This window comes from Tenrec ecaudatus, chromosome 14 (genome assembly GCF_050624435.1).
Source record: "Tenrec ecaudatus isolate mTenEca1 chromosome 14, mTenEca1.hap1, whole genome shotgun sequence".
Classification (NCBI taxonomy): domain Eukaryota; kingdom Metazoa; phylum Chordata; class Mammalia; order Afrosoricida; family Tenrecidae; genus Tenrec; species Tenrec ecaudatus.
Genome location: NC_134543.1, coordinates 97,332,092 through 97,357,697, shown reverse-complemented (window position 1 = coordinate 97,357,697; position 25,606 = coordinate 97,332,092). Strand labels below are relative to the sequence as shown.

The 25,606-nt window shown below is 56.2% G+C and overlaps 1 protein-coding gene across 1 annotated transcript; it reads left to right on the top strand.

The window, feature by feature from the left end:
- The first annotated feature begins 2,429 nt into the window (after positions 1-2,429).
- Positions 2,430-24,382, top strand: BMF (Bcl2 modifying factor). The gene is given in 6 exon segments (XM_075531531.1): positions 2,430-2,495; positions 2,497-2,557; positions 2,959-3,090; positions 5,225-5,521; positions 6,993-7,153; positions 21,098-24,382. Coding segments are annotated over 6 exon segments (819 nt in total). The 3' UTR covers positions 21,200-24,382.
- Positions 24,383-25,606: the final 1,224 nt, after the last annotated feature.

Sequence of the window (25,606 nt, the reverse complement as noted above, 5' to 3'; positions counted from 1 at the left end):
TCAAACCTCTGGGTAAAATAATGTCCTTCCCTTTGGCTCAAGCACCTCGTGCTGGATGTCTATCAACTCCCAGGGAGGGTGGGTGGAGTGGGCAGGTTGTTGGCTAAACCTGAATCTCCCTCTTGCCCTTTCCCTCTTCTCTGACCTTTCTTGACAGCACTTTCTTACTCTAGCCAGCACAGCCCCCAGTCTGTCTGCCCTTTCAGGTGCCCTCTGAGGGTCTGAGGGAAAGAATGGGTAGGACAAAGGAGACTCCAGGCTCTTCTGGGCTGAGGCTCTCAGACCCACTTAACCCAGATTTGTCACAGTCTCCCACCCAGAGAGAGCCACATGCTGGTCAAAGTGTCACTGGTCCCCACCCCCCCACACCCGCCCCTAGTAGGCTGAGACCTCAGCATTGCTCACCTAGCCTGCTGCAGAACTGGCTCTCTCACTGATTGCTGGACTCTTCGCTGACCTGTTCCTAAATAATTGGGCTTGGTGAAGTCATTCAAAGTCTATAAATGCCTCCTGAATAAAGTATAGATTCCTCAACCTGGCATTCCGGATTGACCTGTAATCTGACCTAAGCCTCCCTGCCCGTGGCCACCCCTCCTAAATCCCAGTATGCAGCCCACAATCCAACCATCCAGCCTGCCCCTGCTCCCAGGAACACACTCCTCGGTCTAACATCGTATTTTGCGGCCCCTGGCCTGAGTGTTTCATCTGGTTTGCTTTATGCAGGAGACCCAGGGAGGTGCAGTTAATATGCTCAGTTTATAGTCCGAAAGTCGGAGACTCAAGTCTACTTGGAGGCACCTTAGAAGAAAGGATGGGTGGGTGGTCGGCTTTGGGAAAACCAGCCACTGAAAACCCCATGGGGAGAACTTTCAGCTGATTCACAATCAGAAGTCTTCTCAAAACATGAAGGAAAAGAAAACCTATGGGAGACAATTCTACACTGATACACACAGGGTCGTCTTGAGTCAAAATTGACAGCAACGGAGTATTTTGCTAATTAAAAATGTGATCCCGCCTTGAAGGTCCTGCTCAAAAGCCAGCTCACTGAAGAAGAATCCCCCCAGTCTGCATTCTGAAAACCTCTGCACCTCAGTTAAAAATTCAGTTATGGGACAGATGCCAACTCCTGTCCAGGTGGCTGGTAGGTTTGAACTGCTGACCTTGCAGTTAGCAGCCCAACTCATAACCACCACACCACTAGGGCTCTGGGTTCAACAATACCCCACCTCCCCACAGTGGTCATTATCCCTGGAATTAACACAGTTTATGCTGCTTTCCATTATTTTCTGGTCTACCGCTCCAAGTGAATTATAAACTCCATTAGGAAAGACGCCAGGGTTGTGGTACCTAGTCCAGGTGGGGACCTGGCACAAGATTTTAAAAGCCCACATCAGTCCATTTCTACTCATGATCTTCCATTAGGTTTTGGAGGCTGTGAATCTTTATCAGAGCCCATGTAGAGCGGCTGATGAGTTTGAAGGGTTAATGGTTTGGTTAGCAGGCCAAAAGTAAGTGGGCAATCCATGTTTGTGAAGTGCACCATACATTCTCTTGCCCACAGGACACGACTCTCTGATTAGTGCACTGTCCAGCCGACCTTGCTTCCTCGATCCCGCCTCTCTTCAGCCAGATCCTTATTTTGTCATTTCCCAAGTCTTGTCGCTGGAAAAGGACATCATGCTTGGTCAAGTGGAAGGCCCTTCAAGAGATGGATTAACACTGTGGCTGAACCTATGGGCTCATGCATAGGAACAATTGGAAGTTAGGCGCGGGACCCCGAAGTGTTTTGTTCTCTTGTGCGTGCGTAAGGGGTCCCTAGGGATCGGAGCCAACTCGACTGCACCTAACAACAACAGCAGCAACAATAACAGCAGCCTATCAGACAGTTGGATGCTTCGGATCTACACGTGGATCGCTAACAGCGCCAGTAACAGCTTAGAACTGCTCCGAGCTAAGTTTTGTTTTGACTCCCCGCAGGGGGGAGGGCGCTTGGCTACCAGACCGCGATCCGCGGGGACTGCACTTCGCACCCACAGATCGCCGCCAGTCGCCTCCAGAAGCTCTCGGCCCCACTCCTGCTCTTGCTTCTGAATGCGACTTGACTATCTCGGAGAAGAGCCGGCGCCGAGAAAGAAAAGACGAAAAGTCTCTTTGGCGCGGCTTCTCACCGTAATGAAGAGGGCTCAGGGGCTCTCGGGTGCTTCCGGAGCCCGCGGTAGGACGCAATCGGTGCCGAGGTAGGCTCTCTAACTGCGCTTCTGGCGGCGGTCAGAATTTGGCTCGGCCCCTTGCATTGTTTCCAAGGGGAGGTTCGCACAATCGTGACTGTCCCTGGCAGCAGCCCAGCCCGGGACTTGGGGCTCCACTCCCCATTGGTCAGCCTTTGGCGTGACGCGCCGGGAGGCGGGGCCTCATCAGCTGTTTGCTGGATGCCCAGAGCGGGCGTATTTTGGAAACAATACCGCGAGGTGCCGACTGGCCTCCTCCAGCGCCGGCCCCGCGCCCGCTGCGGCAGCCGCCGCCCCTTCCCGCGCCTCTCGCCTCCCGCCACTGCCCGGTGAGCTCCCGGGCCGCTGCGGGTGCTGCGGAGTTGGGGCGCACCTCCTCGGGGAAGCGGGGAGCGGAGCGGAGTTGCGCTGCGCGTGTGGGCCCGGGAAGGGTCGTGCTGCGGACTTTTTTTTGGGGTGGGGCGGTGATCAAGACGGACTGGGACGGTGGGGTGCGGGAACGGGATGCCCAATCCACGTCTGGGGGCGCTGCTCCGAGGGGGGTCTTGAGGATCGTATTTGGGACTTAGTGGAGTTGGGTCCTGGTGAGCGGGGGAGTCTGGGGTGCACTGCTGAGCGGACCTGGGCACCCCAGAACGGCCCAGCGTCTGGGTCTGACTTTGGGGGTACTGCAGGGAGTTGTGGGGCACTCTGTCGCCTTGCGGAGTTTGAAGCCTCCTCTTCTTAACAGCTGGGCTTTTTCCCTCCTTCCCAATCGAATCTGGGCGCCAAGCCCCCGAGTGCTCGCTCGTCACGCTGGACCCTGGCGCGGAGCCCTGGAATCTTGACTCGGAGGCCGAGACACGCTCCTGGAGTCACTCAGGTCCGCTGTGTGTGTGTGTACGCGCGCGTGTGTGTGCGTGCGTGTGTATGCGCGCGCGTGTGTCTCTGTGTGTCCGCTTCTAGCCACAGCCGGGGCTAGGGGAGTCGTCTTAAGTTCAGCATCCCTGTTAGAGCCTGCAGAGCCCAGGATCACCCCTCTCCTAAGAATAAAGCCTTCTCCGTTGATGGGCGCCTGAAAAGAGTTACAGGCTCGGAAACCCACGGGGGCAGTTCTTTCCTGGCCTATAGGGTTTCCAAGAGTCGCCAAGGGCTCCATGGCAGAGTTTTTGAGTTCGTTTGGTGGGCAGTGCTCTCCACACACCAGTCTGGACATCCACTTCAGCCCAGGGGAAGAGGCCACAGAAGGTCTGTTCTAAGATCTGTCCCCGCTTAACCTTGAACTTGCCCAGCTCGCCTGGGTCTCCCACCACAGGAGGACCACCTGCAGTACCTGTGGAGAGTAGAAGGGATCCTTGGGGCTTGCAGAACTGCACCATCTGACTGCACCTCCCCCACTGTCAGCCCAAGCAAGGGTCTCACTCCAGGGCTTTGCTACTGTGCAGAGGGAGGGGGAGGTGACAGGCTTCAAAGAAAAAACCAGACAATGCCTCCTGCTTGTGACTGGCCTTTGGAGGGCCCCTTAGGTTGTAGTCATCCTTGGGTTCACCAGCCTGTGCGGAGGAGGTGAAGGCACTGGGCGGAGGCCCCTGTTGGGTGACTGGCAGGACCAGCCTTGCTTGGTCCATTCAAGGGGAAACTTTGTTTCCTGGTGCTGGTAAGCTGGAGTTCTTTTGGGAACTTTGCCCTCCTGGTAAGCATCCCATTCGCCAAGGAAGAAGACCGGAAAGGTGGAGGCAAGCACCCCAATGAGAGCTTGCATTGGGGTGACCCAGGTTTCCCAAATTACCCTGAGATTCCTTCAGGTGATTGACCAACCCTAAGACCATTTGACTAGTTCTTCAAAGGCTAGAGACTGGAGGACAGAGTCTCCAAAGATCTCAAAACTGAGTCTGATGACAACAAATTATTTCCATGTTCTGAACCAGGGAGGTAAATTGCTGCTTTGGGTCCCAGGGGCCCAAGGGGGTTCCTGGTGTGTGTGTTTGGGGGGTGGGGGTGGGGACTGTGCTTTGGGAGCATAGGATGGACACTCCAAGTTCAGCCTTCCAAGGGCCATCAGGTGGAGCAAGAGGAACTTATTTATCACCAAGAAAGTCGTATCAACAAGCTGACTAGCACAGGCAGCAAGTGAGGTCACATGCAGAGGGCGGGATTTCACTTCCTTCCCCGAGGCAGGTCATACCAATCTCAGGTTCTGCACTGGCAAGAATGGTGGGCTGTGGAGACAGGAATTCGAAGTCACCAAGACTAGTGAGTAGACTGAGCTGGGGGGTGGCTGGACGCTTTGCCAGAGACTAGCCCCGCTCTCCCGGCCAACCTGCAGTGGACAGTCGCCCCTACTCTATCCCAGAGGGCTGCCATGACTAACTCGACTGTTCTTTCTCCCTTCCCTGTCCCCAGGACATGCTGCTGTTACCACACCATGGAGCCTGTTTTGTTGTGTTGAGCAAGCAGGGGGTGGAGAGTAGGTGGGCAGCAGGGCGGGGCTTAGCCTCTTTGGAGGGAACCTGGCTGCTGGAAGGATTGCTGGCTTTTGTTATTGCTGCGAAACCCAGTGCTCAGTTCAGGCTGAGAGGAGAGCTTGGTGGTGGTGGTGTGTGATTCTCTGTGTGTGTGAGCACTGTGTGCAGCTAGTTAGCAAGGTGCTAGTGCATCTGCCTTCTCTCTGCCCTCAGTCAGCAGCTCCGAGTCTAACCCTGTTTACATTTCCCCAGGTGCACTGGGTGCGGATCCTACCCTTGCTGTTGCTCAGGCCAACCAGAGTCAAACTTGACTGGCCAAAAGGAGGATGGCTGTGGGTGGCCCAGGGAAGGGATGTGACAAGTCCCCAAACATGGGGGCAGGTGTCACTCAGTGGTACTCTACCACCAGGGTGGTGGGTCTTCAACCCCTGGCCCAGCTCCCTCAGACAAAAAAAGAAAAGGGAGTAGGGAAGAAGCGAATGAAGAGGGGTGCCCTCCCAGGTCTGGCCTGGGTGGGGCAGCGCCCCAGATGTCTGCCTTGCTCACTGACAGGGGAGATGGAGCTGCCTCAGTGTGTGGAAGAATTGGAGGACGATGTGTTCCAACTTGAGGATGGGGAGCCGGGGACCCAGCCGGGAGGCTTGCTCTCTTCTGACCTGTTTGCCCAGAGCCAACTGGACTGCCCCCTCAGCCGGCTTCAGTTCTTCCCTCTTACCCATTGCTGTGGCCCTGGGCTTCGAGCCACCAGGCAGGAAGACAAGGCCACGCAGACCCTCAGCCCAGCCTCCCCCAGCCAGGGTGTCATGCTGCCTTGTGGGGTGACCGAGGAACCCCAGCGACTCTTTTATGGTGAGTGCTCTTAGCCTCAGACTCTTCCCATAGAGGTTGGGGGGAAATGAGGGGATTTCCCCTCCCCAAACCTGCCCTCCGCTATTTCCTTCCCCAAACTGAGCCACGTGAGCGGTTACCGTTCGTTCCTTGACTTGGGCCTTCTGCCTCTCTGCTTGGTATCGCTCCTCATCTGTGCACCCCAGGCTCCAAGAAAGCAACCCCTTATTTCTGCTCCTTGGTCCCTTCTGCCAGGGGTTCTGGGTCGCATGGTGTTTTCCGGGGCTGGAGAGTGGGGCCTGGGTCTCGGCATCTCCACCCGGTGCCCCCCGTTGAGTGGGCCAGCCTCTGGGGGTTCTGGCAGCGATGTGCCTTCCCTATTGACGTCCACCGACGTTGCCCAGGAGAAGGCTGGGGCTCTGTGACTGTTGACGCTGAAGGGGAAGCCCAGCCCCATCTGGGAAGGGAAGGTTCCTTTAGGCAGAGGTGCCCGACACCCCAACCCCCATTCCCGTCCCCGCCCCCCAGTTGTCACTTGGGACTTTCTGTGCTTGGAAGGGGAACTGGAGATAGAAGTCAGGCAGCCTCGGCTGTGGGCCAGCAGAGAGGCTCCCTCCAAGGCTAAATCCGGCAAGCCCCCTCCCTCTGAGGGCTGAAAGAACTTGTTTTATGAGACACGACGGGCCCTCCTCTGGCCAAAGGGCACAGCTAGACAGTCGGCTTTCTTCATTTAGACGACGGCTTTTGGAGGGAGGGGAGAAGGTTCCGGGGGAGGGGAGGCTCTTTTGCTTATGGCTGGTGGCACAGAGCGAGGAGACACTGCAGTTAGTCCTCAGGGAGCCGCTCCGAAGGGCAGTTTCTGGCAAAATGATTGTGGCCAGCGGCTGCCAAGTTGGCTGAGACTGCAGAGGGCTGGGACACGGGAGGCAGGCCGGCAGGCGGGCAGGCGCCCCTAGTGGCGGCTGGGATGACAGTCCCGGTGAGCGCGGGGCTGGACTCTGGTCTAGCGGTCTCTGCTCCCCAAGCCTGAGGACTTTTCTCTCGCTGGTTTGCGTACCTCTGCCCAGAGCTGCCGGAGCTGCGACTGGTGTCCTGTTGGCGCACGGGAAAAGTGAGGATAAATTTGAGGCTTCTCTTTCTTTGTCCCTCACTCTGCACAGCCCAGGCAGGAACCCTGGAGAGCACCTCCAGTGCTTCCAGAGAGTTCCAAGCTGCTGCTACAGGCATGCCAGACTGTGGTCAAGCACAGCCTGGTGAATAGGGCACGGGCTGGCAAGTTCACCCAGACATAGCAGTACCCTGGCCTTTGCCACTGCACTGAGGGGGCACCGGGAGCATGCTCTTCCCTCCCAGCACCGACGTTGAGACACTTGGGTGGGCAGCAGGCACATCTCAGCCCAGGGGTGCAGGCCGAGGGAGGGGCTGGGGTGGGGGGAGGATGGGGCAGTCGTGAAGAATGCTGAGATACAGGCTCGCTCTCTGTCTTTTGCAGGCAACGCTGGCTACCGGCTCCCTCTCCCTGCCACTTTCCCTGCAGGCTTGCCCCTGGGGGAGCAGCCCCCTGAAGGGCGGTGGCAGCATCGAGCAGAGGTACAGATTGCCCGGAAGCTTCGTTGCATCGCAGACCAGTTCCACCGGCTTCACGTGCAGCGGGTAGGGGCGTGGGGGCCGGGGCTGGGGGTGGCATAGGGAGCATGTCTTCTTGTCAGCCACTGCCAGGCCTCACGATAGGATCCCAGAGTGTTGGCCTTGGCTTTTGTGATTCCCAGGCACTGGATGGGCCCAGCTGGCTGAGCATGCCTGCCTTCATATCTAAGCTCCAAGTTGGTCATCTGCCCATTCTTAGGTCAGGCACCAGGAGAACAGGATTCTGGGAGAGCCATGACTGCTTGCTGGGAAGGGGTGGCTTCCTGTGCAGGATCTGACAGAGGGGTTCTCCTCAAGGTCTGCCCGCTCACAGAACCCCCCCCCCCACCTTTGCCACCACCGAGGGTGCTGCAGAGAGTCCAGACAGTGTGGGGCGGGGTGTGCTGGTCTGCAACTGGGTGGGAAGTGGGTAGCCCAGTCGAGGGATGAGGCCTGAATGGGAAAAGTGGTGGAACCAGTTGTAACCTGACACTTTCCAGCTGGGGAGGCCGCTCCTCTGTCTCTGGGAACCGACTGGGGCCAGGACTCTGCAGAGTGTGCCTCTGGGAGAGCCTCCAGGCCAGCGGGCAGCCGGGCGCTTGGCCGGGTGTTTGGCCAGCAGCCTGGCACCAGCCCCGCCAGGGCGGAGCATCGCGTGTCAGCCGAGCATGTGGCAGAGCCCATCAACAAAGGCGGCGGCTGGCAGGCTCGTGCTCAGTGCCACTGGCTGGAGGCTGCCTGGTTCTGCCACCGCTGTCGCTGTCAGCCACTTAACCCTTCCCCTCCGGGCCCTACTGACTTTCTGGACAGCTGGATCCATGGTGGGATAGCCACTTTCGGAAGTAAAAGCATGCCCTCTGGGCATGCATCGACTACCAACCAGGCTGGTGCCCCTCTCCCAGCGGGTTGTGCATTTGTCTGTCTAGCTGTCCATCAGGAAATCCGGCGACAAAGTCCCCACAGGCCAGTCAACCCTCAGGTTCTGTAGGTCATGTCAGGTGACTGGAGGAGAGTTATAGGGCCAGCAGTGGTTTCTTGGTAGAAATCTTACCTTCCATGTGGGAGACCCGTGTTCGATTCCTGACCAGTCCACCTCATGCACAGCCCCTGCTAGTCTGTGGCTGGAGGCTTGAGCATTGCACTGATGTGGAACAGGTTTCCGCAGGGCTTTCTGACTAAGACAAGGAAGAAAGACCTGGTGACCCCATTCCTAACATCAGCCTATGGAAACCCTATGGATCACAGCCGATCATGAGGAGGTTATAGGCCCTGGGCATCTCCTGTGGTATTCAGGGTCACCATGAGTTGGGGACCTGACTCAGTGACACTTTCCATCAATAACAATCAAACCCAAACCATAGCCATGGATGTGGGATGGGCATTGACTTTGACAGTCCTCAGAAGAACCTTTCAGGGGTTCAATGTAGTCAGTGCCACTGACTAGGGGGTCAGAGGGAAATGTGCCGGGAAGAAGTCAGGCTAGCCCTATGGTCTCTGTGAGCTTCCCTGGTGACTTAGGGGTCAGGAAGGGAGGACAGCCTATGCTGACATAGAAGGGTAGCCTGGCCTCCTCTGGCTCAGAGCTCCGGGCCCTCTGAGCACTGTGTGGAAACTTGGCTGCCACTTTCCCCTTCGGCCCCTGTGTGGACTCAGTCTACTTCTTGGCTTCATTCTCTTTGGTCTTCTTCCTGCCCATTCACTCCACCCTACTGAGGCAGGTCTGTGGTGGAGGCAGCTCAGCGCTGACTGTGGGTCTTTAAGACAGCAGACTGCTTTCTTCGTCTGTGGTGCCTCTGCCCTCTCCTCAACAGCTCAGAATGTCCCCTATCCTTTGGGGAGTCCCTGTAGGCTTGGGGGTGGGGGGCGGGGGGGCCTCCCTTGTCCAGCTGGGCCCTGGCTCATGATGGAATGGCCCGACCCCACTCTGTGCTCTTGGGCCTCATCTCCCCCACTTCAAGATTGCAAGCTAAGCCTGAGGTCTTGCTATTTAGCCCTGGAGGAGGCACTGCCCTCCACTCTCCCTGCATCTCACCCGCACACTGGCTCCTGAGCTCCCCGTGTGTCCCCTACCTTCCTGCCATCTGCCTACTTCCACCTGCTGTTGCAGGAGGCCAGCCTTCCCCTCGGAGCTCAAACCGCCGCCCGTTTTCTCAAATTTCCCATGACAAAGAGCATGGCCTCACTTCTCCCCGAGGATGCTCCTTGGAGTCGTCTGCTCTCAGTACTCCCCTTCACGAACTTCTCACCGGCCTGCAGCAGGAGCTCAGACTTCGGCCAGGGCCAGGGTGATGGCTACCGGCCAGTGAACCACCGACGAGACCCTTTCAGCACCTGGTTGCAAAAAGTGGATTACGGCCTGATGGTGGTCTGCTGTTTCCTATCTAGAAAACACGGCTGTCCCTCCTGCATCCTTGCTTATCCTTGGTCTTTTTTTCCTGTCACCTTCCCTCATCTTCATAGGAGCCTTCGTGGTATAGCGGGTTACCACAAGGTCAGCAGTTTGAAACGGTCAGCCTTTCGATGGGAAAAAGGTGAGGCTTTCTACTTCCATAAAGTTACCTTCTCGGAAACCCGGAAGGGCAGTTCCACCCAGTCCTGTAGGGTCGCGGTGCGTCGGAATCTGCTGGATGGCAGTGGGTTTGTGTTTGTTTTTAACTTCCCTCATCTTCAGAGTAGGGACACTGCAGGACCGGAAAGGAAGTGATGCAGGATGCAGTCTCTAGGATTTAGGAGAGAAAGGATACATTCTCTAGGGTTTGGATGCAGCCAAAAGACAGAAGACTGGATGCCATCTCTGTTGCCGATCAGCCACTGGAGATCACTTGGCCGCATTGAGCCTGTTTTCTTCTGTGAACTGGAGCTAAGATGATGCTATTGGGACAGGAGACAGTTCTAAGGGCACCCGTGACTGCACTGTCTCAGGAACAGGTGGAAGGAGGCAGAATGTTATTGTGAAAATCCGAGTGGGAAATTCCAGGCACATAGTAAACCAAAGGCCACCGAGCTGGTTCTGATTGCTGGCGGCCCCGTGTGAGTTAGGGGGAACTGTTCTAAAGTATGTTCCCAAGTGGTAGATGACCAGGGGCTTTTCTGTCTTTCTTTTTCCCCCTTTTCCTTTTTACCATTTTATTATGAATTAGGTGAAAGTTGACAGAACAGACCATCAGTTTCCCGGTTGGCAGTTCCTGCGCATTGTGTTTCCCTCTGTGTCACGCTCCCCTCGAGCAGCATCACTTCCTCTGCTTCCTCCCGCACTGCCCATTTCCTGCCTCCTCTGTTCCTCGCCCGCTGCACGTTGCCCTGGAGTGTAAGTGCTGCCCTTTTGATCTGGAATGTTTGAGTATTCTAACACGGGTTCGGTTCCGTTCCAGACTTGAAGGGTGACCAGGGCCACGGTCTTGGGGATCCCACCAGTCCTTGTCTGTGCTCTTTTCAGACTTGGGATATTCCCCACCCCAGTATCTTTCTCCTGCTCGATGCTGGATGTTCTGATGTGATCCTTTTCAGAGAAATGTGCAGTGGTAGCAGGGCACTATCTAGTTCTTCTGGCCTTAAGCCCACAGCGGACGACAGTCGCATCCTCTGGAAACCCACTGGACTGAATGTTTCTCCATATGCCTTTGATCGTCATCCGTTTTTGGCTTCAAACGAGAAGCCCACATCCGCACCTCAAAAGGCTGTTCACTAGCTTTTAAGGCCACCGTTGTGACTATGCAAAGTAGAGTGTCGGACATTGCCTCTGTGCACTGTGTTCCACCAACTGCTCTCGAGTTGCCCCCAGATTCTTCACCAGGCCTTTCTTCCAAGGGCCTGTCCAGTGGACTTGAACTGTGAGCCTTTGACTAGCAGCCGGGGGCATGAACTGTGTGCACAACCCAAGGACTCCAGGCACACACTTGCTATGCCTTTAGTCTGATGACAAGGCTGACCAGCTCCCACATTTGTTCTTATCTAGTAATGTTTCATTTCCCATCCCCTTGCCTCCCGTGAGCCATTTCCTGAGCGCCTGTTTCACCCCTTCTGCCTTGGACAGTGATGGTCACGTCCCATCATTTTGGGCTAGCTTGAGAGAGCAGAAAGAAGCGACCCAGGAAGCAATGGGAACATGAGGAGGCCTGCCCACCATGTTTCTCCTCGGATCTGGAACAGGGTCTTGGGACCAGAGAGTGGGCTGTAGGGGTGTGTCCTGGCTGTGGTTCTCAGTGACTCCTTTCTGCTTGGGGAAGCCTCCCTGGCCGGCGTAGAGTGGAGGTGGGGAGGGCAGGACGAAGGTGTCCTGTGTTGGAGGATGGCATTACGGCAGAGTGAGTGTATCACCCGGATGCAGCAGCTTTCAACCCGCCCCCCCCCCCGCCCCCCATGTCAGTTTTCATGGGTCAGGAGTCCTCTCGGTGTCTGTCCCTGGGTGCAGGTCTAGCTTCTCTGCCCACGTGATTGGTTCCGGGTGGTTCCTCTGGACCAAGAGTCTGAGTCGAGGTGGAAGATCCAAGGCAGTGAGGTGCTCACTGTTGGCTCTTTGTGTCTCCAAAGCAGCAAGACAGCTGGCGGCAGGAGGAACAGAGGACAAGCATTTCCAAGCCTCTTTGCACACCCAGCCCTCCCTTTGGTTGGACCAGAAGTGGAGGTTGTGGGCTGAGCAGCTGCGGCAGGTGGTGCCCATGGCCTGCTGCCTGCAACCTGCCCTTGACTTCCCATCTGTGGAGTGATGCTCAGGTGTTTGTGGGTCTGTCCAGCGTCTGCACAGAAGGATGGGGGCAGGTGTGCTTCCTAACAGTGCTCCCAGGCTGCCCTGGCCGCATGGACAGAATGCCAACTTCTTTCTCTTTCCCTTTCTCCGGTCTCCTCCCACGTGGTCCAAAGAAGGAGCAGTAACTGGTAACCCTCTTTTTAAGGAAACTCCGCTGTCCCCGTGGCCTCATCCTGAAACATGCGGAAGTATTTCTGGGCAACATTAAGAAGCCAAGAATCTTCCCCTCTAGGGCAGAGTAGAACTGCTCCAGGGGGGTCTTTCAGAGAGTAAACCTTCCTAGCTGGTGGATTTGAACTGCCGACCTTGTGATTAGCTGTCCAGCCTTAGCCTCTTGTGCTACCAAGACTCCTTGAGAGTAAAGCCAAGGGAGGTTTGGGGCTCTTCATGCCTGGCACTCAGACGAGAAGCGGTTCCATTGAGGACAGTCGGATTTGGAAATCTGGAGTAGTGCCTGGAAGCTTTCTAACCCACTCTGTTCAGACCCTCTTTAGTGACCATATCACCACAGGGAGCCTGGGCTTGGAGGCAGATTGAGGTCCAAGAAGACTCCCAGCTCGGTCTTTTCTTATGTGTTGGGGTCATGGGCTTTGGTATCTAATATCTACCCTGCAGAGCTGAGCTGAGCTGATAGGAAAACTCTTGGTACATCGTAAGCCATGTGAGTACTGAGATATGGACCCCTTTCCTCTTTGAGAGATGTGTTCAAAGAGAATTCTAGGGTTCCACTTGGAGTTCTTGGGGAAGTCCCCTGGAAGCTACTCAAGTTGTTTTTGAGGGTGATTATCTAGCAGCTTCTCTGCCTGGCAGCCTGGCTCCTTTGTTCAGGCAGCCTCCGACTGCTTCCTGTCCAGACCCGACCCGTGGGGATGCTCTCCTTGTTGGTGAGGGGCTTTCTGAAGCTCAGTCGGTGGCTAATGAGGTGGCTCTGAATCAGCAGGCCTGGGTGGGGGCCCCAGAGAGTGGCCCTAGTCTGAGAAGAGTCCCCAGAAAGCCAGCCTCTGTCCAGGAGCCTCGGGTCCGTCCACCTCTGGATAGGGCTACGGGACAGACGTATGGGGATGGGGGAGGGGGTGCGTGAGAGCATGTACTGGCGCCCTGGCCCTGTGTTTGCTCTGTGGCTGGCTCTGTTTACATGGCTCGCTATATTTAGCTCTGAGTCATCAGCGTGGCTGACTGGAGGCTGAGTCGTGTCCCCCGCCCCCCCAACCCTGCCGGACCCCCCCACCCCCACTGCACCTGAGGAGAAGGGCCTGTTCTTCCCAACATACATGTTCCTCCCTACCAAGGCAAGTCAAGCAGGGGGGAGGCTGGCTTGTGTTTTCAGGAGAGGGGGAGCTGGAGCAGGGGCTTAGGGGAGACCCAGAGAGAAGGATAAAGAGAAGTATTTGGTTTGTTTTCAGTCTTTATCTGGCCACCCAGAGGGCATGCTCCGTGACCAGAACAAGAACTGTCTCCCTTGCCCAGTTTGCCCTGGCCCGTCCAGTCCAGGAAACTGACCCCAGGCAGGACAATAGCCAGGCCTCATGTTGGGCGCCCCTTCTCCTGGGCTGCTGTGTACACCCCTAGTCAGCCTGGCCCCTCCTCCACATCCTTGCCCCCCCCTTTCACCAGGGCCCCCACACCACTACCCCACTACCCCCCCCCCAGCCCTGAAGCAGTCGCCCGTGAGTTTGATGGATGGAGCTGTTCCAAAGGAGCCGTGGTGGGCGTACTGGTGACACAAAGGGCTACTGACCACAAGGTCAGCAGTTCGTGACCACCAGCCGCTCCTCCGGGGAAAGAGGAGGCACTTCTACTTCTTTAGAGAGTGGCAGTCTCTGCAATCCGCTGGGGCGCTTCTCCCCTGCCCTGTAGGGTCGTGAAGGGTCAGAAATCAATTCGATGGCGAAACCAGGGAAGGCTTCAGGAACCCTCACCCCAGGCCATGGGGGCCCAGAAAGCTGGAAATGGGCCAGCTCAGGGTGGGGACAGGGCCGGGACTGGAACCAGTGGCCTCGGGTGTGGGGCAGGAAGCATGGTTGCCTTCCTTTGAGAGCCACCTGGCCAAAGGCTGCCTTTCCTTCCTCGAAGAAGTGCTTGCTGTTGCCCTGGGGCGCGGTGGCGGTGGCTTTGCCATCCGCTCAGCTCTGCTGGCCGGGTGGAGGGGATTCTTGCCCACGATTGTTTTTCTCTCCTTTCTGTTTTGCATTGTTGCCTGTTGATGCTTGGGCGTCTGGGTCAAAGGCAGTCGGGGAAAGATGCCCACGCTGGCCTCACAGGCTGCTCCCGTGGGTTCTGGGTCCCTCTGCCAGCTTGACAGCTGTGGCTTCTGTGTGGATTCCCAGCTGGGCCTTGGCCGCCGTGACCTATCTCAGGGTGAAGCGTCAGGGATTTTCCCCAGGACGTCATACGTGTGCCGGGAATGTGGCCTTCCTGGGGCAGCCCCCCGCGAGCCCAGTGTGAGGAAGCAGGGGTTCAGCCGCACAGTGAGTGGGCCCCTCCGAGCGAGCGTTTGGGAGGGAGGGATGCTGCCGCTGGGCCCAGTGTCTTTGTGTGTCCTCACAGGCCCTGCTATGTCCTCCTAGACGTGGGATAACATGCCCAAAGTTACCCTGTAAGGGGCTGAGCCTGGAGCCATACGGATCTGACTGGTTCCAGAGCCGCGGTCTTCCCACCCGATGCCTGCCCCTCAGGAAGCACATCCCAGAAAGCTGGGATGCCCGACAGCACCCATTGGTTTCCTGGCCCGGTTCTCCCCCACGTGAGGGGCTTCAAAAAGTTCGCGGAGAAACAAAACTTAAAAAAAAACAACAACGGAGTGAAAGGTCATGGAATTTCCCTGTGAGCTTTTCGGAAGCCCTCTGGTGTGTACACTCAGTTGTGTGTTCTCTTTTTTTTCTTCCCATTAGACTGTGAAACTGTGGAAGGCCGAGTGTCTGTTTTAATCATCCCCGCATCCCCCATAGCTCAGCTGGACGCATGATCAAAGCTTAGCTGCGTTGAATAACAACGCTGCCCCAAGTGGAATTTTCCTAAAGTCTCTGACCTCGGCGTCCTCATCCTCAGTGGCAAGACTGTCCTTCAGCCTTGGCTTGGGGAGGTGTTGCCCGGAGCGGGGAAGGGGCGAAAAAGCAAGATTCACTTCAGAGAGCCCGCCGGTCTCTCCCTGTGAAGTCGGTTTCTACAGATGGTTGTGCACCTTAAGGACATTAAGCATAGTTTCAGCTTCATTTCTGTCTGATGTTCAGTTCGCTCCGACTCTGGAAAGGTTGATCTTTCTGGTCCACAGCATCCTTACTACGTAGTCAATGATCTGGGAACCGAGTCTGTAAACGACGAGGGGATTCCCTGGGATTCCCTGGGAAAAGGCGAAGGACTTTTCATCACGAGAATCAACACACAGTGATGTTTTAGTGAATGACCTTGACTCTGGAGGCTGAAGTCAGGGGCCTCTCTGAGTCTCCGCCGTCTGTAAAATGGGCTTCCTTGTACCCGCTCTCCTGAGACCCCGGCCTTTAGTGGGGATCCGATGAAAAGACAGGCCCATGCTTTGTCTAGCATGCCGGGCTGGGCAGTCCAGGTTTGAGATATTTTTATCGCTTGTTATCTGTTGGGTCGGGTTACGTCTCATCTCGTGTGTTTAGGTTCTTTGGAAGCCAGGGTGAAGCATTCCCTGGCTTTCTCCGATTCTCCGGGTGTAAATTAGCTCTTGCTGGAGCATCTGGAACACTGGTGACACACAGAGCCCCCCCCCAGGGGAGAGAGCCAGGGAGATTCTTATCCAGCGAGGGCAGGGGCTGCTCTTTGTGCGTAGGGCAGAGGCCAACGGGGATGAAGCAGAGCTTGATTCGTGTAATCCAACCTTGTCAGGCAGCACCGCCAGCTCTTGGGAGAAAAGAAAAAAAAAGCCTTTCCCTAGCTGGGCCTCTCCCCAGGCAAGAGGCCGATGCTCTCAGATAGAGCCAATCTTTAGACCTGGCCAGACATCAGTTGTTCCTGGCCTCAGACAAGCAGGTTATCATGCAGGCTGGCTTTGCTGGAGTCAGTGCAGCTCTTGTGCACTTGTGGAATACCGCTTCTGCGTCCCTGCTCGTTCCCTGATGGGAGAGGTGCTCTGCTTATAGTAGGGGTGGTTGGAACACTTGTGGACTGACTGCCTTCATCCCCTGATCGCAACAAGCGAGCGAGCGAGGGTGGCCCAGAGGAGGACTGGGGTCTTTTGTCTGCCAGGCTGTGCACTCTACCACCACAGGGCCAGGCGGGGGTGGAAGGGGGATCCCTTCCTCGGGTGTGGGGGTCTTCGCCCTGTTCTCATCCTCCAGGCCTTGCCCCTGCCCTCTAACCTAACTCCTGGTGAGCCCCACGCCCCAGAGCAGAACCATAAGCGTGTTCTGGAAGTAGATCGCCAGGCCTGTCTTTCAGGGTGCCTCTGGGTGGACTCGAACTGCCAACCTTTCAGGGAACAGCCTATCATATTAACCGTGTACTCCACCTGGGGTCCAACCCTCCCCTCCCAACCCTGTGGATTTGAGGGCATTGGTGAAAAGTGGAAAAATCCCATAACTTTCACCCCCCAGTACACCCCCCACGGCCATCCTGACTTGCATTTCCCAGGAACCCCACTTCATAGGTCCCCACACTTTGTGCAGGAAGCAACAGCAGAGTATGGGAGAGCTGGGCCGTGCTCTGTGGAGTGGGCGTCGGTGGGGTGGTAGTGGTGGTGTTCATTGATCTCAGATTGGGTGCAGGTCGCTGGGCCGGGTGCCCGGGTGTCAGAGGCCAAGCATACTCTTTCCTGGTTCCCCTTTCCTCCTCCCCGACAATTCTCTGTGGTGTTTGGGTGTCACTGTATACGTCATCCTGTTCGGTGAATGTCGAGTTCCTTCCCCCCAACCCGCCCCCCCCCCCACCGCCGGCCTCCCTTCAAATTGCTGTTCTTTCTGTTTCAGTTAGGCCCTTGTGTTTAATTTTTAGAAAAAGATTTTATTTCTTCCCCATCCGTATAATTAGAGCTTGTGTTTCTCCCCCTGCTGCAAGGCATTTGGGCTTCCCTCTGGGAGAAGGCCTTTTTGGGGCCTTCGGGTGGCAGCAGACTGGGGGGACTATGTGTGGTATTTCCTGGGCCCACAGAGGGACTGGCATCGCAGGCCCCACTCAGCTGGTCTCGGGCTGGGCCGTTGCAGCAGCTGGTTGAACACCAGCACTCACAGAGCCAGCTGTTCTCCAGACCTGGCAGCTCACCTCAGCCTTGGAACGGGCCTCTGGTTTCCAAGTACCTGTCTGTGGCTTGGGTGTGGTGCAGAACCACCTGGATGGGATTTACCTGGGGCTCGGCCCACTGGAGTAAATCCTTACTTTGGTGAGATGAGAGTGAAGGAAACGCCAAGTCTACAAGTGTTTTCTTCCAAGCTGTAGGACGGTGACCGGCTTTATTTTCTCCTCGGTCACTTCTTACCTTAACCCCGTTTTCTTTCCTAGATGGAACATGATTAAAATATACAACATTAAACATGGTACCCCTGGTTTTTAAAAACAGCATGCCAGGGGTTTGTTCAAAATACGAGTTCCTGGGCCCTTCCCCTAGAGCCAGTTTCCCCTGTTGGTCTGACTGGGACCCAGGGACTCTGCATTTGCAACAGCATCTCTGTTGGTTGGTTCTGTTGACCGGAACACGTTTGGAAACCGTGGAGTCAATCTGACACCCTCATCTTACTGATAAGAAAGATGACTTAGAGATAGGCTGGTGGGAGGGGGGTCTCGGACCCCCCTGATTCCTGGTCCAATCATGTAGCCACTGCCCATAGGGTCTTCCTTGCCGAATCATGAGCTCAAAGGACTCTCACAGGCAGATGCTGGGCCCCAAATCCTTCCTGAGGGTCTGTACTGTGGGTCCTACTTCCCACTTCCTGTATTGTATTCCCAGGCCCACCTGTGAGTAGAAGACCCCCAGGCCTCAGGTCTGCTTGGAAGGAAGGGCCTGGATCCTCCTGCTGTTTACTTACGTGATTCATGATCCTTCCCCTCTTCCTATGGACTCTGCTGTCCAGAAGTTTCCACGACACAGCACACACCCTACTGCGGGTAAAGTCCCCTTCTGTCAAGTGAGACTAACTCATGTTAGACTTATGGCTAAAAGATGCTCACAGCATCATCTGGCCCAGCCCCATTGGTTTTGAGTCGAGGAAACAACCCTGAGAGGGAGGACGTGCTTTCCAAGGCCGTATGCTAGTTCAGGGAAGGGCCAAGATTAAAACCTGAGTCTCATGGGCCTGAGGTTGGTGTCCCGAAAAGGGATGTTTAGGCCTTGTTCTGCTGGCCTGTGGTTCTGCCTTCCAGTCTGACCCAAACCTGCTTTTGTAACATTCCCAACTTCTGGGCTGAAGGTGCCCCTGTGCCTCTTCCCCAGGGACCCGGCAAGTTACCCAGTCAGCAGGTGGCCTCGTTTAGGGGAACTGGGGAGAAACTGAGGCATACAGAAATGGGATTGGCCCATGCCTTAAATCATCAACCTTGTGATCTCCCTGCCCTTCTTTGGCTGTTGGGATGTTTTGAGATAATCTGTTACTTAATGCTGTAGTGAAGCGGGAGCCCTGGTGGTGTAGAGGGTTACGAGCTGAGCAGCTAACTGCAAGGTCAGCAGTTCAAAACCACCAGCCGGTCTGTGGGAGACAGGTGGGGCTTTCTACTCCTGTAAAGAGCTGCAGTCTCAGAAACCCACAGAGGCAGTTCTGCCCTGTCCTGTAGGGTGGACTGATGACAGTGGATTTGGCCGTAGTGAAGATGAGGCTCGAGGGGCTGCTTTGGCACAAAGCAAGTCGGGTGGTGACACTCAGCACAGTGGCAGTAAGTGAGGACACCGCTCTAGAACCAGAAGGTCTAGGTCACGTAGCCACTTACTAACCTCCCTGTTGTCCCCAGTATAAAGTATGGTGATAGGGACCACCACTAACCTCATAGGGTCTCTCGGGGAGTTTAGTGCACACGCCACTCCCCAAGCCAAGTCTGTGGTCCCATGTGTGCGTTTGGGAGTAGACCTCTCCGTGGGGTTTTCTTGGTTATAGTCTTTTTTTGGTTTTTTTTTTTTTTTTTTGGTTATAGTCTTGACAGAAGCAGATCTCTGGGCCTTTCTTCCGCCACACTGCTAGGCGGCTTTGAACCCGCACCCTTTAGGCTAGTAGCCAAGCACCTAGGGGTGTGTGCCACCCAGAGACCTTCTTACACGCTGATAGGCCTGTAGGCTGCTGCTCCAAGGGAACACTCGGGGAGAAGCAAGAGTGTGGCACCCTGAGAACAGAGCCCCCAGCCAGCAAACAAGAGCCCCCGTCTGAGAACAGAGTCCTTGCCGGAGAACACAGCTTCTGGTGGACTCCAGGGCTGACACACACCCTCAGGATCCTCACTGGTGTTGCTACGCAGGCTTTTTTCAAATGGGCACCTGAGGCTGCTCGGAATTCCAGCCGACTGGCCTCTCCAGGGATCCAGGTTTTCCCTGGATCTTCCTTCTGTCCCACGGTGTGACTTCTGCACCTGTCCAGAGTAGCAGCCATGCGGGGCAGGGAGCCGAAGGGGAGGAGGGGTCAGGGTGGGGGGCTGCTACACTCAGCTGCTGGGAGACAGCCTCCGGTCTGCAGCCCAGTCTGTTTTCCCGCTGCTCTGCTCAGCTTGGGCCAGATTTCTGTAAGCCCAGTGTGTTCCCTCTTTGTTTACAAAACACAAGGAAGCCAGGTCTCTGGTCTCCAGCCATTGGCCTCCCGCTGGGGCACACCCCACTCCCTACTTCTCCTGTGGCCCTGGAGCCTGCAGCGCTGCTGAGTTGTTTTCCAGGCTGCCTTCCGCAGTGGCCAGAGGAGAGTCATTGCCACGGAAGGTGGTGTTGTGGTGGGGGGTGGGGAGGGGAGTCATTGCCACGGGAGGTAATGTGTGTGTGTGTGCGCGCGCGCACATCCTGTGTTCACCTGGGCTGGGAGGGTGCTCTGATCAGCCTTGGCACCTCCTCTGGGCTCTTGCCTGGGGAGGGTCATGAAGGCTGGTTGGTGGCAGCCCTAACTGTGCCCTGGGAATCCATGAGGCCTGGGCTCAGGCTCCAGCTAGCGCTATGGTGAGAGAAGCCGAAGAGAGGGCCAGCCTTGAGACACATCCCATAAACTCACTTCCTGAGAATTCCAGGTCTGGCCTGGCATAGCTCCTTTATGCACACCAGGGTTTCATTCTACTGAGGTCCACTGGGGACAGCCCTACCCCCACACCTCCCCAGAGAACAAAGACCCTCTTCCTGCCAAGGGGAGAGTGCTTGCCTCCCTCCCCAACACCCCTCAGACCCCTGGGGCCTCTGCTGGCCTTAGAGAAACCATACCTGTGTGGGTGGGGCACCCACCCCAGTCCTGTGAGCTGCTGACCCCTGAACTTTGCTCCCAGTTTCCCTGCCTGACAGGAGGACCCGGGATAACCCCGGGACATAGTGTGCATTCTTTGTTTTCCAGTATGTTCTTGCTTCACGTTTAATTGGCTCCAGTCGGTAGGAACCCGCTCCAAGAGGGATTATTTATGGCTTACTGTCAAGAGCAGCTATAAAAAGGGCAGCACTGAACTGGAGATGCTGGGAAGGGAGTGTGCGTGTGTGTGCGCGCACCGTGTGCGTGTGTGTGTGTGTGTCAGTCCGTCCGTGTGTGTTTGCACTGGATGAAATCAGATTTTTGCTGCCTCAGCAGTGTGGTTTAAATTGAAGATTAACCCTTTGACCTTCACAGTGTCAAATCACTTGCAGATGGAGGTTCTCCCCGCCTCCCTCCCCCTTGTTCTCTGTGTTACTTTGCAGTGGGGGGGGGGGAGAGGGAGGGGGGCACTTCTCTTTCTTTCTGAAGAAAGTTTGTTGTTCAGGCAGCTGAGGTTGGAGGGGCTCAAGAGCCAATCTGATTAAAAGCAGCACTTGGCTAAACTCTGGAAAATCCTGCAAGCAGGGGAAAAGTTTAATCCTCTTGTGCACAGTGTAGAAAGAGCCTGGTCTTTTCTTTCTCGGGTTTAAACTGCAATTGTTTTAGGCAAGCTCCTCTTTTCCCTCCTCCTCCTCCTGAGCGCTTCTCTCTCCCCAGCAGCCCCCGCCCCACCCTCCCTCCTCTTTGCTGGACTGAGGAGTCGCTCGCTGAAGGCCTTTGAGGATGCCCAGTGCAAAGGGCAGGGAGCCCAGGGAGTTGCCCGTGGGAGCTCTGTTGATTTTTGTGTCTGTGTGTGTGTTGTCCCTGCAGCACCAGCAGAACCGGAACCGTGGGTGGCGGCAGGTTCTCCTTATCCTTTACAACCTCGCGTTGAACGGAGATGAGAACCGGAATGGGGCAGGGCCCAGGTGAGACTGGGCTGCCCTCTTCACGTCCGACACCAGGAGCTCCATCTGCAGCAGGGACATCGGGGAGGACTGGCACGCCGTCTGGTCAAGTGTTTGGGGTTTTTTTCACCCCCCCTTTGTTTTGTTTTGTGTGTGTGTGGTTTTTTTTTAAGTTTCGCATTTTTGTTATGTGTATATATAAGACATACCCAAATGGGATCTTCTTCCCCCCCCCATACTCCCCCATCCCGTTCAAGGCCTCCACCAGGAAGGAATGGGGGCCTTGGTCAAACACTGTTGAAGGACAGGAAGAAGCATCTGGGACGGTGGGACTTCCACAAGCTCTGACAAGCAGATTCTTCAGTGGCCAGCGGTCCAAATGCCCAGCGCGTGCTGCCCTCTGGGGAGTGGACGGTCGCTTTTCCCCAGAAACTAGGCTAAGGAAAGGAGACCCAATGCAACTCCCAATTCCACCAGACCTGTCAGCCTTCCGGTGTGGATTGGGGGGTCCACGATCTCGATGGCAACACTGCTGTACCCCACCTGGGCCTCAGCCAAGAACTTTCCAGCTGCATAAGGCAACTTCACTCGGCCAGTCCGTCAGCTGCACGGCCGGGCTCCAATTTGGCCCAGCCAGTGCCCGCCTCAAGGGCTCAGGGAGTTTTACCCAGCCCGTCTTCTCCAGCAGACCTCAGGGAAGGCTGGGTTTCGCCAGAACTCCTCCAACGTGCCATCGTGTGAACCAAACCTCTGGGTAGACCTCAAATCTGACTCGGTCTTACTTGGGAGGCCCCAGGGTTAGTCCTGAGGCGCAGAGCCACTGCCGCCTTGGACCAACTGGGTGTCAATCATGGACGTGCTGAACAGCGGATCATCTTGCTGTCGCCAGCAGCTGGCGCCTAGGGCAGCTCCTTTTTCTCAACACCCAGCCAAGTGACTGCACTCGACCCCCCCTGCAGGACATTAAAGGGACAGGTTCACAGCAGGTCTGGGAAATAGGTCTTAAAGAGTCTGCCCTAGATGAACCCAAAGCCCTTGGTTTCCTTGGAAACAAAGTACCTCTTCCTCCTTACCCCCATTCCTTTCGGCACACCTAGTAGGTGACAGGAAGAAGCGGAGGGCAGGGGATTTGTCCCAGGAAGCGTGTCTCCTAGAGGAACACAGGCAGTGACTCCACTGTGGAACTGTCTAAGCCGGGTACACATTTCCTGTCTCTCTCCAGCGCCCAGAGAGGCCAGCTCTGGGACTCAGCAGGCTCACAGCTGCCTCTGAACTTCCTCTTTGCCCCTTCTGTGGCACCAATGGGGGACACTTGAAGCAGCCTCTGAAAAGACACGGCATCTATCAGCCAGACGTCTAGACATTAAATTACAGGTATTTTGGTTTTGTTTATTTTTTGCATTTCTAAGAGACAACATTGGTGCTAAAGGTTGAAGCAAGGCCCAAAGAAAAGGCAGCTTTCTTGGGCAGAGAAGACCCCAGAGGCTACAAAACCAGAGGAGGGATCTAAGATGAACTCTCACATCCAAACACGCCTAGGCCCCTCGGTTCTGCAGAGAAGGGGGTCTTCCATGACACGGAGGGGACATTACCTGCGATGTACCGTGGGCAGGTTCCCGACCCATGGGGACATGCATGCAGAGGGAGCTATCGGAGGCCGAGCTCAAGCCTGGGCCCTGCTTACCACGGCACTCTATGCCATCCTGGGGGCTGCGTCTGCCCCCGCAGAGGGGGGGCCTTTTCCTATTTTGCACAAGGTGTCACGTGGACTCCCAGGGGCTCTGAGGGGGGCCTCAGACCGTGTCTACGCCTTTGCTTTGTTCTGCTTGGATAGTCTGGAGGTATTGCCTCTCTGGGTGGTATTGCCAGAATTATATTCTCAGGGTGTGTACTATGGTGTCTGCTGTGAAGGTGGGCTTCTACTTACAAGAAGGAGCCCAGGGATCGGGCAAGAAGACTGGCTCCGGAATGCCCTGACCACGGTGACATCTAGCCTTCCCTGCATTATTTATACTGGCCACTTGGAAGCCCTCTTTGCAGACTGACCACCTGGATCTGCCACACGTGTGTGCGTGATGGGGAGAGCGAGAGGCACACCGTCATCTTCAGAGGTGCCCTGTGGCTTGTCCTGAGAACGAACCAGGAGTTTGACCAGCCTGTTAAGCACTCAGGCAGTGGCCGGATGGAGGGTGATCATGACGCACTGTCCATCCAGTGTGAGACCAGGAATTCACTCGCCATCCTTAGTCAAGCCAGCCAGGGCAAGATTTAAAGTGTCCCCCATTCTTAATGTTCCCCCCTGCCCCCCACCAAAAAAGCCCAGATGGTAGCTGGCAGAGGGGTTTCTCTTGGCTGGCTGTCCTAATTGGCCTGGTCATCTACACTGGTCCCTTCCCCCTCAGCCTGGCCTGTGTCAGCCAGAACATTCCAACCTCAGGAGACAAGCCCCTCCCCCAGGACCACTGCCCCCCACCCCCAGGAGCCCAGCTGTCTCCTGAGAGAGGCTGGGGAATCAGGTTTAGAGGGCGGGAGAGTCTGACCTGGGCCCTGACCTGACTTGTGGGGCTTTTGTGACTAACAGGGTGGTGAGCAGGGTGGGGGAAGAGGGTCAGCAAACCTCCCTTCTCGTGGGAGAAAGGCCCTGGAGGAGGGGAAGCCCGCTATTCCTGGTCCAAACAGCCCTTCTAATCCAGGAGCCCAGAGAGCAAGTGTCCAGAAGCCAGGAGGAGGACAGGGCCTGCCTCAGATGCTTTCCAAGTCTGGACAGCTGCCCCCGCCCCAGCGGCGGCCTTCTCTTGCTCAATCCCAGGTGGAAAAAGATCACCTCGCGGTGACCTTCGCCAGCCCCCAGGGAGTGGGTCTGCCCAGCACTCAGGAGGCTGGTGCCAGGGCGGAGGGCGGGCTAGCTGGCATGTCTAAGGCAGAGATGCACTCTGCCACCACCCCTCCCCAGTCCCTCCACCTCCAGCGGCCCTCCTGCCGAGGAGGCGGGCTGGGGGTGGGGGGGCCCTCCCGGGGGTGCCTTCCCGGAAGGTCGTCACACCTCGAAGCCTCAGCCTCGTCCCTCCCCAAGAGGCAGGCGAACCGCAGGGGCTGTGCTGGTTCACAAGTTTGCCCCTTTTTAGGTGGGGGGGCCTGGCTCCACAAGAACAACCGAAGTCGCTCTGCCCGGGACATCTTTCCAATCAGCGCAGGGGGCGGAGCTTGGGGAGGGGCGGGGAGCGGAGAGGGACCTTTGGGGAGAGGCCAGGCTCTCAGGAAAGGGTTAACCGACCAGCCTGTGAAGCTTCCGCGGGGCTCTGGGCAGTGGCTGAACTTACAGCTGGTGGGTACTTGAGTCTTGAAGGAATGGAGGAAGGGAAAACAAACCAAAAACAACGGGAGCTCATCCACAGGTGCGCTGGCATCCAGGGCCAGGGGTGCTCGAGGTGGGTGGGGTCGCGACCCCTAGGCTCTCCCGTTGCCCCTTAAGCATTGCCCAGGATCCTCCCGCCTCCATCCTCCACAAGGGCCATCCAGGGGGAGACCCAGTGAGAATGTAGCATTTGGCTCATCCCCCCACGTTGGCTGCCCTTGGACTCTTTCCCCGGGAGAGGGAGGGCAGCCCTTTGGATTTTGTTTGCTTACCTGTACAGAGTATTCGGCTGTATGTTTGTCACATGCATATGATAGTATGTGTATCTTTCTCCCTGCCAATTGGTACCAGTTTCTATTAAAACCATTTAAAACAAAGCTGGTCTGTTTGTTTGTTTGTCTTTTCCCAAAGTGTGGTAGAAATGCAGATTGGATTGCCCAGTAGCAGGTACGCACAGGGGTGTTTGTGCTTACTACTCTGTAAGTCAGTTTTTCACCACAGCAGAGGTCAAAGCCGTGGTGAAGCCCATGGGAGATGGTTTCCTACAGATTTGTATGTAAGCCTGTACTCCTTACTGGGTACTTGGACCCTTTGGGGGATTGTTGCTTTTCAGAGGTTCTGTTGGAAAGTGCTGTGAAGTTGGGAGACTGACAGATGCTCGCCATGCCTAGAAGCAGAACTGTGATGTGAGAAAAATGTGAAATTGTTCGCCACAGAGAAGTAAGTGCAGTAACCCTGTGCTGACCTTGGTTATTGGGTAATCCACCCCTGGAAATGGCGCCTAACTTTTTTTGTTCTCCACTCCTGAACGAGCCTGGAGACAGGACTTCTGGCCCCTCTGAGATGTGTTGTTAGGTGTCCGAGTGGATTCTGACTCAGCCACCCTGTGGATAACCGGGCGAAACACTGCCACATCCCGGGCCCTCTGCATCACGGTTCTTAGGTGTGAGCCCATTATTGCAGCCAAGGTGTCAATCCCCCCTGTCGATGGATCTGAGAAGCTGTCAGAACCAGAAAGCCTGTCAGATACAGATACCGAACATCTCTGGAGTTGTAGTCCATCAGTAAGGCTCTTCT